Source organism: Haliotis rubra, unplaced genomic scaffold (assembly GCF_003918875.1).
Source record: "Haliotis rubra isolate DU_JTF1 unplaced genomic scaffold, ASM391887v1 Scf438, whole genome shotgun sequence".
In the NCBI taxonomy this organism is placed as follows: Eukaryota; Metazoa; Mollusca; class Gastropoda; order Lepetellida; family Haliotidae; genus Haliotis; species Haliotis rubra.
The window spans coordinates 204,805-225,852 of record NW_025767122.1 but is presented as its reverse complement, the minus strand read 5'-3'; the positions used below and the strand labels follow the sequence as shown (position 1 = coordinate 225,852).

General features: G+C 38.8%; 2 protein-coding genes and 1 long non-coding RNA gene across 3 annotated transcripts in view; 2 read left to right on the top strand and 1 right to left on the bottom strand.

Moving 5' to 3' along the window:
• The window catches only part of LOC124289263 (phosphorylase b kinase gamma catalytic chain, skeletal muscle/heart isoform-like), a 37,970-nt gene extending 33,721 nt beyond the window's left edge, over window positions 1-4,249 (top strand). The window contains exons 10-14 of the mRNA XM_046725870.1: window positions 310-339; window positions 2,082-2,205; window positions 2,356-2,436; window positions 2,612-2,653; window positions 3,225-4,249. Of these exons, the coding sequence (XP_046581826.1) occupies window positions 310-339; window positions 2,082-2,205; window positions 2,356-2,436; window positions 2,612-2,653; window positions 3,225-3,464 (517 nt within the window). The 3' untranslated portion in view covers window positions 3,465-4,249. The remainder of the gene's footprint in view (window positions 1-309; window positions 340-2,081; window positions 2,206-2,355; window positions 2,437-2,611; window positions 2,654-3,224) is intronic.
• A 12-nt stretch (window positions 4,250-4,261) lies between these two features.
• On the top strand, window positions 4,262-4,739 carry LOC124289264. Its single transcript, XR_006901635.1, has 2 exons — window positions 4,262-4,300; window positions 4,528-4,739. It is a non-coding gene; the product is annotated as an uncharacterized LOC124289264 (long non-coding RNA).
• Window positions 4,740-12,506: 7,767 nt separating this feature from the next.
• Window positions 12,507-20,216, bottom strand: LOC124289274 (SRR1-like protein). Its single transcript, XM_046725884.1, has 7 exons — window positions 20,031-20,216; window positions 18,811-18,851; window positions 18,193-18,440; window positions 16,424-16,522; window positions 13,735-13,886; window positions 13,356-13,401; window positions 12,507-12,686 (listed from the first exon to the last, which is right to left on the bottom strand). Exons 1-7 carry the CDS (start codon window positions 20,189-20,191, stop codon window positions 12,507-12,509), a joined length of 927 nt encoding a protein of 308 aa, XP_046581840.1. The 5' UTR covers window positions 20,192-20,216.
• Window positions 20,217-21,048: the final 832 nt, after the last annotated feature.

Below are 21,048 nucleotides of genomic sequence, written 5' to 3'. Positions count from 1 at the left end.
ATATTGCTAAAAGTGGTGTAAAACCTGAGTGCTATAGCAGTCCTGTTGAGCAGCAGAATGTATCATAGGCAGATCCAGAAGGGTGGGGTGGGGTGTGTGCAGGCCTTTGTCCTGAAAGTTTCTTAAATGACCATTGAAACTCACCAGTGAAAATGACCTGTGCACCCTCCCTTTTCTCAATAGTATGCTCCCCCCTTTCTACAAAAAGCTGTATCCGTCCCTGTCTAACAGGTCACTTATTCCTTGACTGTCAGTAGTCAGAGAGTTGTTTGTATCCAGTAATAACACCTGTACTTTGTCTTGTTACAGGTGGGCATGTGGAGTCATCATGTATACACTGTAAGTACCTTGCTCTTCACCATCACTGCGATTGATGGAGCAGATCGGCATGACTGATGTGCTAGATCAGGGCTCTATTTAAGAGATGTTAACCTACTTGCACCAGGTGCAACCTAAGATAAAAAATCTAGTTGCACCAGCCAAATTCCAGTTGTACTGCTTTTATTGCAATATTTAATGTAAGAAATATGAAATTATTTAGATGTTTTATTCAGTTTTTACCCATTCAAAAATCGAGTTGCACCTGGTGCAAGTTAGACAGATATCTAGGTTGCACTTTGTAATATTGGGTTGCACCAGTGCACGTAACAAAGCACTAAATCGAGCCCTGTAGATGCATATAATCATTGGTTTGAATCCCATTAAACATCAATAATGCATCGTGGATGTTAGCACCGTACCTGTTTCAGACCTGTATCACTTTGGGGCAGTGGGGTAGCCTAGTGGTTAAAGCGTTCATTGGTTACACTGAAGACCCAGGTTCGATTCCCCACATGGGTACAATATGTGAAGCCCATTTCTGGTGTCCCCCACCATGATACTGCTGGAATATTGCTAAAAGTGGGGTAAAACAAAACTCACTCACTCACTCACGTGTATCACTTAGGGCTTTTCTCCCACATCAGGTCAACAGGGAGTAACTAAAATGCTTTTCAAATTGGGATAAACCCAGCTGGCACGCTGAACCCTGCGGTGTCTTCAAACAGTGTACCTCAGTTCGTTTATTTGATGAACAAGGGGGTAAACGCAGTAGTTGGAACAGTGAAACAAATGCATGTGCGGTACGTGATGAGCGTGAACTTAGTGCAACCCTACTTGTTCTCAGTATTTCATTTAATGCACATACCCCCTTGTAATACAAACCAATAATAGCGATTTCAATTTATGATCGTTTGTAAAAGAAAGTGTATCTTAATTCTGAGATTTAAATGTTCAGTTGGCAAGGTAAAATTATGAGGATTTGCTATCTTAATTTCACTTTATTCGATTTACTTTTTTGTTTTAAGTGAAATTCACCAGTATATTTTCACTGCAAACAGACTATAGTTGTAGCCAGTTATGCATATAGTGTAACTAGCTGTACAAAAGATGTAACTAGTTCTACATGAGGTGAAACAACTTGGGTGTAACAGTAAAGAAAAGATATTGTATGGGTGACAACTTCTTCTAACAGTTTAAGAATCTACAAGGAAATGTCGCTTTATGATATAATAAAGAGGTTGTGATCCATAAAGTACCTTGCCTGTATTTTTTAGGGCTGCAACAATTCACCCAGACCTTGATTCGATTCGATTTTCGATATTGGACCCTCGATTCAATCATTTTGATTCGATTTTTCATACAAGTAAAAACATCAGATTTCATTTAACTCTCAGAGTTTATTAAGCAAAACATATCACACTGAAACCCTTTTCCAAGATTTGACTAGGGAATCAGGAATGTAAATGATAAAACCTTTTTCAAACAAATGAAAGATGATGTTTAAACACAGAACAGCACTCAAATAGCGAATCGAAATAGAGATAATGGTTATCGAAAATCGAAACTAAGGTGTCAGGTTCGATTTTCGATGAATGGAACCAAATCGTTGCAGCCCTAGTATTTTTTCTCACCAACGTCTAACATGCAAATCAAATAGTTGGGCATAAGGTGTTATTACTTCTGAAAAGAATGTGAACTTAGTTGTACAGAAGATACAACTCGTTATACACAGGATGTAACTAGTTGTGCTATGTCCCCAGGCTGTGTGGATCTCCGCCGTTCTGGCATCGGAAGCAGATGATGATGTTGCGAGCTATCATGCAGGGTAACTACCACTTCAACAGCCCCGAGTGGGACGACATCACAGAACCTCCTAAAGAACTGGTGAGTTGCGCTGCTTTTGCTGTGATATTGATGCAATATTGCTAAAAGTGGCATAAAACTAAACTCAAATCACTCTCTTTGACGAGAAGCTACAAGTAGGTAGACCCATCTGTCTAGGGGTGTGGTTGATTATATTATTGTGTTTTGTAGATCTCCAAGCTGCTGGTGGTGAATCCGTCACAGCGGTTCACTGCAAAGGAAACTCTAGCACATCCATTCTTCAAGAGAGAGGTGAGACTTGTGGATTGTTAAGTTTTCCTTTTGTCATTATTACCTGAAGGTGGTTTACCAACTTTTCTTCTGTCATAACTTTTTCTCAGTAATTTAAGATGAAATAAACTCAAGTAGTTTAAAATATAAATTCATGTTACTGATACTCATTTGCCTGTTTTTGGTTTTTCTCCAGTTTGGTCCTGTGAAGAAGTTCCATGCTAGAAGAACATTCAGGGTGAGAATTTCACGGAATAATGCTGCTTGTTCAGCTTAAGGCCCTGAGCCAACAGAAAATTATGTTAACAAATGAGGTTATTTTTGTTTATCTGAGTTTTGGGAGTCAGTCTAGTTTTAAACAAATGTGTAAATACTGTTTTGGCCATAGATTTGAATTTTCTTGAATTTGGTTTTCGTGCTGATACCGACAAACACACTTCAGAATGATAAGTGTTTTTTACGCTGACAATGGTAAAAGATGACTTGGACTATAGAGACACTGAAATAATAAAATTTGTTTCAAAAAGAAACATACTGATCCAAATTTAAGATGTTGTTAAGACATTCAGTACAATGCTTTTGGAATACAATTACCAACCAAATTTCATTGTCACGTTTACCTTGGTGGCTTCCTCTGTTTGGAGACAAGATTTTGTCAAATTGCAGTCAAAGCAAAGTTTGTCATCATACCCCAAACAGTGATGGGTTTTCACAATATTGATCTGCCACCATTATAGAGCTGTAATATTGCTGACTGCGGTGTTAATTTAAGAAACAAAACTAATGTGTGTTCAACTTCTGTTTTTCAGGCTGCAATCTTGTGCACAAGATTCTTCTTCCGTTTAAGGCATTTTTACGAAAACCCACCCCCTATATCATTGGATGTGGTGACAACTAACCCGTACAGCGTCAAATTGTTCCGGAAGCTGATAGATGGATGTGCATTTGGAATGTATGGACACTGGGTTAAAAAGGGAGATAACCAAAACCGAGCAGCTCTGTTCGAGCATTCTCTACGAGATGACTGGAAGAATGATGTGAAACTTTAATGACATGTTGTGCTTAGAATTGTTCAATTTCTATGGAGAATTCATCAAAAGTACTCCCTAGCTGCTCACGGTTGAACAATGGATGTGGATGTGACCCATACCTCATACTATTACTGTAGAGTTGACTCTCCTGGTGTTGTCAGTGGATGTCATGTTAACATGTTTTACAGCCCCATCGTTCCTGCATCTCGGTGTGCATGAAACAGGAATCGGATTCCTGGATCACTCGCTGACTGGATTGCCAGTCTCACCTCTGCATTGTTGCCTGCGCACAATTCTCCAAATGTGGTGCCACTGTACCACTACAGATGCCTCGGATAAACGGGGAATTGTTTCTGACTAGAACATGTCCGCTTCAGTGTGTAACAGCGTTCTGTGATACAGCCCTTTGCCCTACACCTTTCCTCTCTATAATTAATTAACACATACTCAGAATTCAGTGAGTTCGGTGAAGTGAATGGTTAGGGTGTCGGATTGTTTATTCTCATACTGGATTGGATTTGATGCTGTCTGGATGCAGTCTGTGGAAATACTGACCAAGTAGGAGTTGTATGTAATGGAAAGTCCAACATGGATACAGTCGGTGAAGATACCAGCCCTGTAGAAGTGGTGTGTTACCCAATCTAAAGCCCAAGTTTGAAAAGGATGCAGTCGGTGAAGATACCAGCCCTGGTAGAAGGAGTGTGTTACCCAATCTAAAGCCCAAGTTTGAAAAGGATACAGTCGGTGAAGATACCAGCCCTGTAGAAGTGGTGTGTTACCCAATCTAAAGCCCAAGTTTGAAACAGGAAGATTCCAACAGTGTGTTACCCAATCTAAAGCCCAAGTTTGAAAAGGTGAAATCTAAAGCCCAAGTTTTCCAAGATTCTAACCCTGTAGAAAGAGTGTGTTACCCAATCTAAAGCCCAAGTTTGAAAAGGATACAGTCGGTGAAGATTCCAACCCTGTGTTAGCCCAAGTTTGAAAAGGATGTGTGAAGATTCTAACCCAATCTAAAGCCCAAGTTTGAAAAGGATACAGTCGGTGAAGACTCTAACCCTGATACAATCTAAAGTATGAAAAGGATACAGTCGGTGAAGATTCTAACCCTGTAGAAAGAGTGTGTTACCCAATCTAAAGCCCAAGTATGAAAAGGATACAGTCGGTGAAGATTCTAACCCTGTAGAAAGAGTGTGTTACCCAATCTAAAGCCCAAGTTTGAAAAGGATACAGTTGGTGAAGATTCCAACCCTGTAGAAAGAGTGTGTTACCCAATCTAAAGCCCAAGTTTGAAAAGGATACAGTCGGTTAAGATTTCAACCCTGTAGAAGGAGTGTGTTACCCAATCTAAAGCCCAAGTGAAAAGGATACAGTCGGTGAAGATACCAGCCGTGGCAGAAGTGGTGTGTTACCCAATCTAAAGCCCAAGTTTGAAAAGGATACAGTCGGTTAGATACCAACCCTGGCAGAAGTGGTGTGTTACCCAAATCTGTATCCAAAGTCTGATACGGATACATATGGTGAAGATACCAGCCCTGTAGAAGGAGTGTGTAACCAAATCTAAAGCCCAAGTTTGAAAAGGATACAGCCAGTGAAGATACCAGCCCTGGTAGAAGTGGTATGTTACCCAAATCTGTAGCCCAAGTCTGAAAAGGATACAGTCGGTAAAGATACCAACCCAAGTCAAACATGGTTGAGTCTGCGAAGTTTCTCCACCCTCACAGGGTCACCGTTGGAAGTGGAGTATAGTGGGGGACTCACTAATGACTACTGCCATAGGGCACAAGACACTGGAACCGGTGCTGTGCCAGCTCACACAGTCACATGATGTGTTGTAGTGTCCTCCCCGTCAAGCTTGGAACCCAACTGAAGATGCTGATGGTTGTGTGTTAAATACTGTGCCAAATGTGTTTGTATGTCCTTAGATACTTCAGGTCTCAGTATAGCCATGTCATTAGATATATGTATTAACTGAAGAAAGAGAAGCTTCTGACTGGATGGGATCAGCGGCAGCCAAGGATGCTCACCTGGCTTCTAAACTGTCATTGCACCCATTAAGTGTCATCTTAAGGCCATAATAAATTAACTGTTAGATTCTCATCCACACCTTTCTCACTACCAAACACTGCCTCACATCATTGTGTTTACTACCTTCATAATATTTGCTACCAGGCGTCAGTTGGCAAGACCATTGTATGGCAATTTATTGGGCCACAGGATTTTGAATTGTGTAATGCAATATATTGGGAGCTATATAAGTGACAATAATTGACAGTAGTTTTATGTGCAGATGTGATTTTCTACATACTAAACATAAAGTAATCAGCCATTTTGTTGTCATGGAAACAGGGGAGATAACAATATGGGAGAAACTTCACTTCTGTTGTATTCTCAATCGATTCCAAAGGTAAACATCATTTGTGAACAAATTGCTGTGTAGATTTTTGGTTATATGATACCAACAAAATATTCCTTTACCCAATCTATTTGAACACAGAAAAAGTTTGGTATATCCTGCTTGTACCTTGCAGCCCAATATATTCCATTTTTTCTACACTTGATGAACTCCCACCTAACATTCATGCGTTAAGTTAATCAAATCTGTCAACAGGGATACCTTCAAGAATTTGCTGAATATGAACAAAATAAAATATTAAAAACAAATGCTGCCTGTGTCATTTTTGGGGAAATTTGGATGGAATCTATATTAATTTATTGTGGCCTAACCCATAGTGAATCTATGTCAATGGGTGTCATTGTTTCCTGGTAGGTATGTTGTAGTAGAGCCTAAAAGGTGGCTTCATAGATCACACAACATCCTACTTCCCTGCAGGACCTAGAATATATTGTTGAACTAGTCGGCTATTTTTCAGAAAACCACTTAGTATTACATAACTAGATTTTGGAGAAATGGTTGTCCACCACTGCCCAGAATATTTCTTAATACCCTTTTGTTAGTGTAGGATGTCATCCTTTGACATTGGGTGTTAATGTGGGTGTTAAGGTTGTTGTCATATGCCTTGGTGTGCCATTGTAGCCTAAAGGCTGTTGTCACATCCCTTGTGGTGTCATTGTAGCATAAAGGCTGTTGTCACATCCCTTGTGGTGTCATTGTAGCCTAAAGGGTGTCATCACATTCCTTGGAGCGTGTCATTGTAGCCCAAAGGATCTCATGTATCCCTTGGGGTGTCACAGTAGAATGACATGTTTAGTAACAATCTGCAGGTTCCCATAGTAACACTAGGTGTTTCCTTATCTCATACTACATCATTGTAGCCTAAAGGGTGGTGTCACACTCCATAAGGTGACGAGACCTAATAGGGTGGCACTGTATGCACCACAGGTGTCATTGTACCGCTCCCCCCTCAACATCCACACCCACACCTATGTAGCTTGATATGCAGAATAGCAGATGATTTCCTTTAAAACTTACAGTCACACCTGACAGTATTTTTTTTGTATTTCCATGATCAAAACGTTATGTTTTATCTGAATCCTTATCACTTTGTGTGTGTTTTAATGAGGGCAAGTTTTCTCAACCCTAATATTGATGGTCTATATATCAGAGAGCATTTGATCAAGGCCACTTTTACAATGTCAAGGTCGTGCAGGTTATTCAGGTCAACGTCGCTCATGAACATTTTCATGAGTTTCCATTCATTTTTTTTTTTACTAAGGCCAGAACAATTTTATTTCTTGTTTTACGGATTTTTGTCCTCAGAAAGCCTAAATGCAGGAGTGACAAAAAATACATATAATCACCAGTCAAAGCAAAACCCACAGGAGTGTTTCCATGTTAGCTCTTTTGGTTTGTCTATAACTAAAAATAAGTTGAGTGAGTTTAGGTTTCACTGATTTCAAGAGTATTTCACTTATATCACATTAACATTAGGATTTTATATTTTGAGTGGGGAAAATTATTATTATTATTATTTTTTTCTTATTCATGAAAAAATATGACCGTCGGATCCGTGAAACAAGAAATAAAATTGGTCTGGCCTAAAGATTACATTTATGTGTTGTGTAACTTAAGAATTTTTGTGAATATGCAGATACTGAGATATTTTAGCCATAATATTGCTTATGTGAATACACAGTGCTGGCAAGGAGCAACACTGAAAATCATCTTTGTGTCTTTGTAATTCTAAAAGGGTTTATATTGTACTATTGAAAAACATTTATTTTATATTGGGTATCCTTTTTTAATTGTTTGCCACGCGAATGGAAACCTTATGCCGCAGTTAATATTAATGTTACTTGTTCTGTAAGAGTTTATTGTTTGTTGAATCAGTGTACAGCTGTCAATTAGGTAATTAAGAAAGTTTGGAAAATATATGTCAAGCAATGGTTTTATTCTGTGTCTACAATACACCTCTGGTATGTTTGAACAATGAATGTGTGCAATATGTGAGAGGTGAGGTAGTGTTTGGGAATTCATTTTATTTATATTGCGTGGATCGTGTGGACGTATGGATGAGTCCTTATAATCTGCTTATAAGTCAACAGTCTTCCTGAACTTTGATCATTCAGAGATGAGAGTTCTTATTGATAACAACTATACACAAAGAACTTAAGCACCTGCTGTATTTTTGCAATGATATGTTTTCAACACGTACATAAAACTTCTCGTGGTGACCACGATGGAAAAACTTGAGTTTCTCGGACCTGAATGATCCTTTCACTCATGAAAAACAACAAAATGATTGGAATCCATGTTGATTTTATGATGATAATTGCTCATTTTAATTTTTTTTTACTGATTTACATACAAAACCATATCTGTACAAGTATGGCCCTGGAATGTTTAATGTTGGATATATTGGTGAATGTGAACATTTAAAATGTCATTTTGCGTGTCTTACATGATTCAAGGTCAATACCGAGTGTAAACTCCATGTGACTGTATGACAGCCAGCACTCTCCTCCTCATACCCCCTGTCAGCCTCCTGATCCTCTGACAGGGCAGTCTACGCCATCCCTCGTGTAAAGCAGCTTCCAACTGGGCCAGGTTCTGTGCAGGAGGATCCCTTTGTTGCACACGGCAACCAATCATGTCCCAGATATGCTCCAAAGGGTTAAGATCCGGGCTCATTCAATAGTGAGATATGTCAGGGGGTGCTTAACTAAGTTCTTTGTGTATATATTGACATTGTGATTGCTTTTCATGCCTACATTTTACAATGTAACTGCTTTAATCAGAACTTGAAATTCCTGTTCTTTAACAGATATTGATTCAAAGCTTATGAATGGGATACATATTTTAACTTCATTTATTTTCTTACATCTTTTCCCTGTGGAGACTCTGGGTAAGAGTGTAAGCAGTGAGCAGCTGGTGCTTATTGCATGAGATGAATGAATGGTTGGGGTCAGGACAACCCTGTTGGCATGATTGTTGCTCACCGTATCAATCACAGGATTGTCTGGTCCAGACTCAGTTGTTTATGGTCCAGTGTCATATACCTGAACTGTTACCATGGTTACTGAGAGAGCTTTTGAATGACATAAAATACTCCCTGTTACACCATTGTTTTATCTTACACCAGTTGAATTCAAGTCATTGCTGCATCATTTTTGTCACTTTGCACAGAATTTATCAACAAATATGATCAGTATTCCTTTGTCAGTTAGTATGAGGCATATTCTTTTAAGATTTATGTCATGGTTGAGTTTCTAAAGAGAGGTGAAACCAACATTTTATCACTAGTTCTATTCCTAGATGATGCTTTTCTGGTTCAGGAAGAATTCTTATCAGCGCTGAAGTTTCATGTAGATATATGCATTCTCAGGGCTTTAATTAGTCAAGGGGTATGGGTGGCCATTGTCTCAGGTGCCACAGTTTGCTATGCAGAGTTGCTTCCCTTGGATATGCTAGAAAACAATGACCATGATCACTGGTTCAAATCATCCCATGTATCATTAGTATGTTTTGTAGGTTTGTCACACCATACTAGTGGTGGGACGATTAATTGAAATAATCGAAGATTGGTCGCAGTGGCCAAACGACCAAGCAATCGATCACATTTTCTCATAATCAAACACAAACGATTTTGGAACCTCTGTAATTGAGTTTGAAATACTTGATGATGGAACATATCTAGGACGTTGTCAGGGCCTGAAAACCTGTTTATTTCTAAGAAAACTCACTTCACTTTCTGAAAAGTCATGACTGAATATTTCTTGAAGAATCTGGGAAGTTAATGTTACACTGGAACTGAATCATTTTACACTGGGTGTGAAATCTGCAAATGTAATTTGTGCAGTTTCTAAAAAAAACCCAGAAAACCAAGTGTTTTTTCTTTATACTTATCTGCAACTACAATCTGAATAGGAAAATCTAAAAAATGACGCTAACCAATTCTTTTTCGATGATTGGTCGTTGGTATTGAACCAATCATCAATTGTGAGATTTCAGCCAATTCCCAACACTACACCATACCCATGGTCTGAGTTGGTAAACATCTGAAAGTGCATCACGGATCACACAAGAGGTGACAACAGGAATACTGCTTGAACCTCTGTTAACCCAACCATGTCACTCACTTTAAAAGGAAAAGGTTATAAAGAACCATGGAAGTTTAGTCTGCCGTGGACACAACTTAGTCTTCTAATGTATGGCTGTGAGGTTAATATCAGTCTGATCGTACGTATTCTGTAAACCATTCTTCAGTCTTGGAGTGTTGTGCGTTTCCCTGTGTGAAAGAACTGATTGTCGATCAAGCTACCCTGAGTCATCCCTTCTTCTTAACAACAACAACAACAACAACAACAACAACATTCTGGATACTATTACAGTAGAAATGATGTCTGGTATTATCAGATGTACATCTTGGTCCACACTGAAAGAAACATGGTATTTTCAAAATCTAAGTATGAGCAAGGCTATGGCCCAAGAGTAGTATTAGCTTGTCGTTTCCATTTTGTGTTCAGGAAATAAAGATGTATATTTTTGGAGGATTACATGGATTTCAATCAGTTATAATTTTTGGAAGAGTATGTGGATTTTGAATGCATGTTAAATAGAGCAGAAATACTGGGTAACTAAGTAATTTCAACAAAATGTTATGAATGATTAGAAAATCAAATCTATTTTTAAGAAACTGGAACAGCCTTTAAAATTCAAGTTTGTTCTTTAGCAAAAATGTGTCGTGAATCAAAATGTTATTTGTCTTTTCAGTCAGTTGAAAAGTTTCAGCAATGAAAGGCCAAATGAGCCATTTTCTTGGACAGTGACAGAAGCTGGTGCAGATGCAGAGTCACTGCTGAGCGTGTGATTTCGTAGTTAGATGTGGAGACTGGGCTGTTAAGTAAATGTTAAAACTTCTTAACTCAAATGCAGGGTGGATGCAGAATGACATCACACTTGATCTTGCTGATATTTGTCGCACAAAAATCCTGTGGAGATTCTGGGTAAGGAAAGGTCCCTAGTAACCAAAGCTTAAGACGAGTAAATGGACTAGGTGGTTGGACTCGGTGATAGGGTTGACGCACAGATCGTCACTCACGGTATCAGTCACTGGAGTGTCTGGTCTAGATCTATGAAGAAGCTGTCAATCAGCTGGATCATTGCCATGGGCAGAATTCAACAACAACGAATGTTTTATCGAACTCCTCCATTGACTGTGACCATCATTCTGCACAAATACAGATAATCCGATGTATCTGACCAAAGCCGTGTTCTCCAAGTTCATCACTGTATCATGTCACTTATGTATGTATGCTTGTTCTACTTTTTAAGGAATAATGTCATCATGTTTAACCCGGTTTGATTACTTTATATTTTAATGTCTCTAAGCATACATTTTGATAATGCCAGTCCAATTTAAGTTCTTGTTTCTTGCATATCATTTCTGGTGTCCCGGACCGCGACATTGCTGGAATAATGCTAAAAGCGGCATAAAACTCAACTCACTCACTCATAGGCATATACTTTAATGCCAGAGAAATAACATTCTTGATAAACTGATGAAATATTAAATATTTCAAGGTTATGCAGATTTCAAGTCAAACATTTTTAGTTTTATTATTTTTCTTTTGAAACATTTAGAGAAAACTGGTCTGTAAAATAAGAAGTTAAATTGGTCTGGCCATGTTGAAACATTTCTGATATGATGTGGTACTTACTTCGAGGTTGAGCATGAAGCTAAGATTTTCCTGCTTGTAAGTGATGTGGACACTGTTCATTGTTTTAAACACATCTCACTGGACACAACACCGACTTGTGCTGAGCTGATGGAGTAAATACAGACCCTAAACCTGTACTGTGTTTTCTTTGTCTTTCTTTATATCAAGGCTGAGATGTGAACGACCTGGCCTAGATTTTGAAGCTTTTAAGCTAAGATAGCCTTAAGTTAATGCCAATATATGGCACTTCACTATCTTAGCTTAAGAAATTCAAAAATCTAAACCTGATGGTGGTCTTAAGCTCATACTGCCAGGATCACAACAAGCTGGACTGACTTAGTTTGGTTTTTACATGATTAGCAATATTCCAGCAACATCACGGCGGGGGACAACACAAATAGGCTTCACACATTGTACCCATGTGTACAACGCTGGAAATTTGGGGCAATGAAAACCTGAGGTTAATAACATGATTCATTAATACAAGGCGAGGAAAACCTTAGGTTGATAACATGATTCATTGAGTCTGGGCCAGGAAAACCTGAGTGAGTTTAATTTTACGCTGCTCTCAGCAATATTCCAGCTGTATGGTGGCGGTCTGTAAATAACTGAATCTGGACCAGACAATCCAGTGATCAGCAGCATGAGCATCGAACTACGCAGTTGGAATACGATGACATATGTCAACCAAGTCAATGAGCCTGACCAGCCAGCCCCAGTTAGTCGCCTCTTAGACAAGCATGGGTTACTGAAGATCAATTCTAACCCGGATATTCACGGATTAGGAAAACCTGAGGTTGATAACATGATTCATTGGGTAAATCCCATGGATGATCACATGATTTATCAGGTTGAGGCCATGAAAACCTGAGGTTGATAGCCAGTTCAAACATGGAATCACCATGGAGTTCAAGTTCATAAATTGCTCATCAGACATTTGAATCAGCTAAGTATTATCTCTGCATCATGTTGGCTGTACACAGGTGCATCATGGGCCTCCCACAATTCCCTGGGAGCAGTGGTCAGCCGATGGAGAGGGAAGTAGTGGATGGCCATGTCGTTGAAGACGTCGCTGTGATGAAAGGCTTGACTTACAGGGATCTCAGCTGTGTACTCCTGAATCTGAAAGAAAATATTTTCTGAGGAACAAAATTCCAAATGGGAGTAACTTTAGTTTTACACTGATTTCAGCAATATTCCAGCTATATGGTGGCGGTCTGTAAATAATCGAGTCTGGACCAGACAATCCAGTTATCAACAGTAGGAGCATCGATCTACACAACTGGGATACGATGACGTGTGTCAACCAAGTCAGCGAGTCTGACCATCTGATCCCGTTAGTCGCCTCTTACAACAAGCATGGGTTACTGAAGACAAATTCTAACCCAGATCTTAACCGGTTGAGTAGAACAAGAACCATTAGAAATTTTAAGTCATAATTACTATTTCCTTGACATTTACTGGACATTTGAATGTCGCAATAAGATATTTTCCACAGATATTAACATTCTTTTGAACTGAAACATGATAACATCACACTATTGTTGCAGCAGTTGAGTCAGAAACAGGAAATCACTCGTGATTCTGAACAAAAATTAAAAATTAAAACTTAGACAATGATAAATTATTACACAAAATTATAGACAAATTATATTTTAACCGCATAACATTGTTGAAATCAGAAAAATCACTTGAATTTGTCGGCATTATTTCTCCATTATGTTCTACCTGAAGTTGTCATACTAGAAAAGAATTTCATGTATATATTCTGAATATTTCATTATCAAGTACCTTCATTATATATAATCCAGTTTCTTTTAAAAGTCGCTCAGGAGTCCTGAAACAGGATGAAAAATATGTCAGGAGCTTTGTGAGTCTGAAAATCAACAGCCTTCCACGACACAAACTATGTTGATATCACAATGTAAGGGAGATAACTCTTGGCTGCTACTGGGACAATGTTAACCCTTTCCTTTATGCATGTTACAACCAAATAAAAGTTAAGTACAGTGTTTAAGATCATCATTTAATCCTCATTCTCATTAAATCAAATTCTTCATGTGTACAACCAAACACATGCACACAGACATACTCAAGGTGAATTTAGTCATGAAAAGAAGTAAGGCTGATGGACTATAAGATCTTGTACTATTGTTACATCAACTGTCACCTTTCAACCATGGCCTTGAAGCTGTTTCCGATGATGACGATGTTGCAGAGCGTCTGTGGCTGCCAGTTGCACCACAAAAGGTTGTTGTAGAACGCCTTGCCACAGTGCGGGAGAAAGAACAATGCTGGCCTAGGACAGCGCCTCTTGCCTTCCTACAATCAACACAACACCTCACCAAACATGCTCACAATATACTAGACAAAGTTTAACATTGGTGCATGTGGATTATGTGTTCTTGAATGTGTGAAATGTGTTCTACACGGGTATCAGAAGCCCAGGGCCTAGATTTTCGAAGCTCTCTTAACGCTAAGATAGTCGTAAGTTAATGTTAATGTACGGCACTTACGACTATCTTAGCGCTAAGAGAGCTTCGAAAATCTAGGCCCAAGCTATCTATTCTCTAAACGTTCAAACTTCTTAAGCCCATTCTCAACACATTGGCTACGACCAAAGTTAAGAATTCTTAAGGCTACGAACATTCCGAGAATAAGGGCCCTGATCGTTTCGATGATCCTGCTTAACTAACAATCCTGTTCAATTTCAAAAAGTACATGTTGTGAATCGCCGGACTGTCAGGCCCAGACTCAGTATTACAAACCGCCATCTTACGGCTGAAATATTACCGAGTGCGTTATTGAACTATGAAAATAAACAAGCCAAATAAAAACCCAAAACTAATGATATGTTTCTATTGCGTTTAAAATTCCCGCCTGCCTGACCGTTCGTAACGGTCTATTTTCATCTTGGACGGTCAAATTTCAAAAGTAGCCTGTCCGGTGGTCTGGTAGATGTTTTTACCCCTATCAGTAAATATTTCATAATATCAGACAGGTTCTCGTGTCGTCAGTTTGAGGTGTTTAAGGTATTATGATAATTATGTTAAACTATTAATGATTGGACAGTTCATTTTACAATAACCAATCACAACACATGTACTTTCAGTTTACCTAAACTCGGTGCATTGCCTGTTGGTGCTATGTCGTTCATTGCGATGCTAACAAACAGTAAAGTATTCAGAAACCTGATTTTTTTTTTTTTCTTAATTGTTGAAAACCGGACAGGCAAGTTTGTATCCGGACTGGTAATTTTTTTAAGTTACCAGTCTGGCTGTCTGGCTTGGAATTTTGGGAGTTTTAAACACTGGTTTCTACAAGAAGACAAAGTCATCAATATCCCCTGCAATGGCAAAATACTCTTCATGATTATGTCTACGATTATTTGATTATGTCAAATATTTAGGTGTGTATATAGAAAAGTGGAAGTAGAGTATTGAAAGGTTTTTAAAGTTCTGCTCCAGAAAGAAGCACTATCACCAATTTCAGTCTATGTCAAACTTGTTGCAATGGAAATGCCAAAAATATTTTATTCAGAAATCCAAAACTACTAAAAGGCACCAGTACACCACCAGATCTATCTATGTGCCAAGTTTGGTGAAGAAATAGTGAACGGTTTTAGAGTTCTGCTCCGGAAAAGAGCACTACCACCAATTTCAGGCTAAGTAAAACTTGTTGCCATGGAAACGCCAAAAATATTTTATTCAGAATTCCAAAACTACTAAAAGGCACCAGTACACCACCAGATCTATCTATGTGCCAAGTTTGGTGAAGAAATAGTGAACGGTTTTAGAGTTCAGCGCCGGAAATGTGTACCACCACCAATTTCAGGCTAAGTCAAACTTGTTGCCACGGAAACGCCAAAAATATTTTATTCAGAATTCCAAAACTACCAAAAGGCACCAGTACACCACCAGATCTATCTATGTGCCAAGTTTGGTGAAGAAATATGGAATGGTTTTAGAGTTCTGCTCCGGAAAAGAGCACTACCACTAATTTCATTGTAAGTCGAACTTGTTGCCATGGAAACGCCAAAATGTTTTATTCAGAATTCCAAAACTACCAAAAGGCACCAGTACACCACCAGATCTATCTATGTGCCAAGTTTGGTGAAGAAATATTGAACGGTTTTAGAGTTCTGCTCCGGAAAAGACAAATGTGCACGGACATACGGAAGGACGCACGCACGCACGGACGGAGTCCATTTTAATACCCCCCGTAAAATGCGTTGCGGGGGATAATACGAAATATCATTCAAATGTGTTCATAACCCAAGCAGCTTGCATTTGCTAATTAATAGAAGACAACCCTGTCAACACTGTGGCCAATGGATTGTTTTGATTTCTTTGTAACTTGCAAGGAAGCATCTAATATGAGGATTGGATGGTCACAATGTATGACCTGTTGTCAACATGTGCCCTACTCAGACAAGGTATACTGACTCAGAGACAGCTGTTTGGTTCATACCCTTGGTACTGGAAATCTGTTACATTCAGACATGACCGTTAAATTTGCACCATTTTTGTCTAAATCAAAGGGGGGTAACCCTGGCTTGTTTAGTCCCAAAACAAAGGCCTCATAACATGTTCAGAAATTCTCACTTTCAATTGGAGAAAAATTAGGGTATACTTTCAGACATTGATATTAACTAATTCTAAAATAGTGTTTTAAAAAGAATGTGAGTTTTGTGTGTACACCTCGGACACATACAATTCCATAGCACTAAGGACGCTTTGTACAAGCCTCTATTTTTGAGCAATAAAAAAATCTAAAGCATATTCATGGGAATGGAAGCCTCTTATTGACCAATCAAAACTGATTTTCTCCACAGCTATGGTTCGCCCAACCATACTCACCTCGTTTACAGGAATAATACTGAAGTGAAGATCTCGAAGGGTCTGCTTCTCTCCCTCAGTGAAGACTGGATCAAACATGAAGCACCTGTCTTGGTCCAGCTACAATATTGTGGAAATAAACCAAGTGAGCACCAACCCACAACCCCTCAACACTAAGTTCATCAACACTAATGTCACTTACTGTCAGTGACTATGACTGGATACATTCCTTTATTTGATATCAAACCAATGAAATAAATGCATCACTTCTTTAAATTCTTCTAAGTGACGGCAATACATGATCACAAGAAACAGGAGACTTCTTATCAGAAAGTGAAAAAAAAATCTGTTTTTAACTTTAAGAAGGATCTGAGAAACTTCAGCTACATTTTGAAAGATATATCATGGTTCGAAATACCCCATGTATTAGTGTGCCATGGTACGGTAAATATTGAAATGGCACGGCTAAAAAATGTTCTCGGTGCCCTTTTGACACGCCTAATTTTTTGAAAACATAACTCACCTTTAGTCATTTAATCCCTAAAACAATTATTTTTTTCCAAACTGAATAATACCATACATATTTGAATGCTCATAAACCCATTTCTTTAGTTTAACAATAAATTTCAAATGATCATCATCATTGTCATATATTCTCAAAACATGTGGACACACTTCATTTCTGAAGGCACACCTAAGATATTTGTCTGGTGCCCTAAGGCACACTTAGAAAAAAAGGTATTTCTATCCCTGCATATAAATTAATTTTTTAATCATTCTATGGCTTTTCATTGGCTGAACAAGCAATTTTTTTACATTTATGCTTGCATAAACCTATAGCAAATTAGGCGACAGCAATGTCTACTGGTTTCTGTCTGTCTTACAACAGAGTGGACACATATTGAAGTCGATCCTATACAGAAGAGTAACATGAATGGATAGTTGAGACCTGATTCCATATCACCAGAAAACATGCATGCCATGACTGGTATGGTTGAGCTGAACATGTTGAGTGTCACGCTGAATGGCATATGTGCCTGGTGACTTGATCTACTCCCAGCCAGTCTAGGTAAACTTAGGCTCAGTATTATTCGTTACACTGCTATACTGAGTCTAACAAACCCTAGTAGAAAGTCACATCAGCTAACATTTGAGTGACCAATGGTCGCCCAATCAAACGGGAGACAGCGGAACGGATTTAAGCAATCAGACAACGGCTACTATTTAGGGTTCGACGTGACTTTTACAAAAGAATTTTTGGAATTTATCTTCCTTGGTCGCTGACACTGATCTCTCAACAAATGAAAGTCTGCATGAAACACAGATATTTTACCTGCAGTATATACACTTAGGGTTTTCTGATGACATGGCTACTATTAAATTATATTTCCACACAATGATATCCTGGAATATTGACAAAAACCTATTTTCAGTGACTGTGAATAATGGTGTCCTCCATGTATATTACTTGGAAGCAATCATGTGAAAAATAGCATTCGGAATCATTCAAGTTTTTGAGGAAAAAGTTCAAACAGTACGTGCAAATGTTAACTTTCACGATTTGGTAAACTGTGTTCTGATTGGTCAATTCAGAACGTTAGCTGATGTGACCTTCTACTAGGGTTTGTTAGACTCAGTATAGCAGTTAACGAATAATACTGAGCCTAAGTTTACTTAACTGTACTCCATGCCTACCTTGAAGTCCTCCCTAAGTGCCATGACGAGACCAAGCTGATACTGGTATGCTAAATGGTATGTGTGACGGGTGACTTGATCTACTCCCTGCCTACCTTGAAGTCCTCCCTCAGCGCCATGACGAGACCCAGCTGATACTGTGCAATGATGTTTCCGGAGATGTTGCCCACGCCGTAACAAATACACTCCATGTCTGGAGGGAGGGTCGTGTTTTTGGGAGGGTCATTGAGACAGAGCCCAGCCACATCTCTTTCAACATCCTCCAGATCAGCATCACACCGACTTTCAGAATCCTGCTTTTTTCTCTCTTGGTAAACAGTCAAACAACACTGTTTCAACTGATCTGAAAACGTAGCAAACTCAAAATCGTGAAAAAAACCTAAAACCTATTCATGAGGTTTTCCATGCTGTCACCATGGCTACTATGCAAAAAATTAGAACACCAAACTTTGGCAGAAAAAGTCTGTTAAGTGTTAAAAACAGAATCCTGGTATTGCTTGGACTTATCACGATTATGACAGGGTACTGGGAACATTTATCATTGCAAACAGTGACACTGAGTCCTAATGTTCGTACTGCATACAGCGTTATAACTACCCACCCTATCAAAAGTTTACTTTGTCACATACATTCTCCATGACCTGTTAGAAATACTTTTATTATTCGTTCTCTAAATTTGGTAAGGAAACCAACTACAGTAGAAACGGCCTTACCTAGAACATTGGTGTAGAACTCACTGCACTTCAATTCATCTCTGAAACAAACATCAATCATTTTGTTTAGATAAAGTTACGCCTAAATTACAAGCCTTATATTTTCAATAAGTACCACTTGAAATAAGAAAACTCACATTGCCAGCGAGACACTAAACTAATTAGTTCCTTTAATCAGCCAGATCAAAATAAACAGGCCACACAAGGACCCCCCGTCCTTTATTACAAATAATAAATGAAGTGATCAGCACAAACTATTCCACTATATCAGAATGTTAATAAGCTACGTTCTCCATAAAACTCAAAATTTGATAAACAGATTTTCCTGAAATTACGCTGAATTATTTGATAAAGGATATCCCCCTTAAATTAGTTAAATTTCATTCTAGTCAAATCATATCACCTGAATATATATTAATCATCATAAGGACGAGTTTTAACATGTTTCTATCTGAACATACTGAAAGACACATCCATCTTCTAAAAATGTCACTCAAATAAATTTTTCCTCATCGTTAAAATTTAGGCGGGATACAGGCGGAAGTCTTACCTTAAATCCAAGCGATATGGATAGAGGTGGGTGTAACCTACATTTACCCTACCACAACTAACCCCAACAAGACCGCCTCCGTGGTGTAGTGGTTAGAGCGTCCGCTCAGAGAGCGGAAGGTCACAGGTTCGATTCCCGACTGAGTCATACCAAAAGACGTTAAAATATGGTACTTGTTGGTCCCTGTCTGGCGCTCGGCATTAATGGGTACAACAAGGGCTGGTCGGCTCGGAGTCAGTATACTGTGTCTGAGTGGGGTATTCATGCTTCACTGCATGCTTCACGGCATGGTATCTCAGTGGGCTAGCACTATAAAACCAGCTTCAGTCTGGGCTAGTACAAGCAGCCGCACATACACATACACACGCATGCACGTCGTCATATGAGCGAAATATTTTCAAGTACGACGTTAAACCCAATTTGACCTCACCTCACCTCACCCCAACGAACATACAAGCATGTGTACCGTGAAACCACTGAAGCAATGCAGTCTGAGCCAATTAACGCTACATATCCCGCAACGTTGCCTGCTCATGACCACGTCAACATAGATATATTTGTAACAATGAATCAGTAGCGATCCACTTCATAAAACACTAAAGGTAAGATGCGCAAATATGTAAACTGTCAAGTGAGCTCACTGGCCTCAGTTTCTCAATCCGAACCTCACCTCAACAAATGTATCTTTTCTTTCACTCTTCCCAAGTCGATATCGTGATCACTTTTATTGCGATCAAACACCTCTGTTGAACTTGACACACAGTCTCTGTTTGGCCTTGGTCGCCTACCTTTACCCTTCTTAACCACAATAAACCCATCCGAGTCAGCCATGTGAGCTGAAAAGGACCCGGAAATGATAAGCAGCATTCGGAAAGGCTCGGGCTAATTCGGGAATAACCGGTGACAAGCGGATTGCTTATCTCGGCACGACTGGAGAGAGAAACACCAAAAACCCCAAAATATAGTCACAGAAAAAAGTTATGAATAAGGTAAATTATAAATAATTCTATGAGGAAAGCCTCGAGGTATTTAAGCCTTGATATGCTAGAGCAGCACATAAATGGGTTCAGACTGGAACGGGTCTTACTGTTATATTGAATATATCCTAAGCTAGTGATCTGACTATATTTCCAAAGAGAAAATTCCAAGGATAAAGCATATATTTCGCCCACATTAGCATTTTTTACTTTCTTAGTGCCTAATGTTATCTGTGGAAACAAAATAAAGTAATATTTTTACATGAAAAGACATTAACTAATATAATATGAAAATAATGAGGGAGATTTAGCCGCTTTTGAAAACAACTTCAACTATTAATAAGAAAATGCAGCAACTATCCATGAAAACATTCATGTAGTTGACTAGTCTGTCTCATAGTCCCTGAACCAGATTGTTTTCCCTACTGCCTAGTCCTCCCGGCAATGCTCAAAGCCCTAAATGAAACAAGTCTAGATTCCCTCAGGTTCGAATCTCCAATCTCACCCGGGCTCATTTTCAATTTTAATTTGTTTTTTTGTTACTATCAAAATTATATATATTCAGAGACTAAGCGTCAGTGTATTAAAGTACTGTCGGAAATAGAAAAAAATGTTTTTAGGCTGTTACTCTGTATCTCTAAAATTTACACAACTGCATATAGCATATGTCGAAATAACCCACATCGGCCTAACTGGGCATTCAGTGGGATG

Excerpts from the sequence above, each read along its gene's own strand:
- LOC124289274 (XM_046725884.1), bottom strand. The coding sequence starts at position 20,191 with ATGGCTGACTCGGATGGGTTTATTGTGGTTAAGAAGGGTAAAGGTAGG. Across the intron at positions 16,523-18,192 it reads CGCTGAGGGAGGACTTCAAG|CTGGACCAAGACAGGTGCTT; the intron begins GTAGGCAGGGAG and ends ACAATATTGTAG. Across the intron at positions 13,887-16,423 it reads GTATTATTCCTGTAAACGAG|GAAGGCAAGAGGCGCTGTCC; the intron begins GTGAGTATGGTT and ends TGTTGATTGTAG.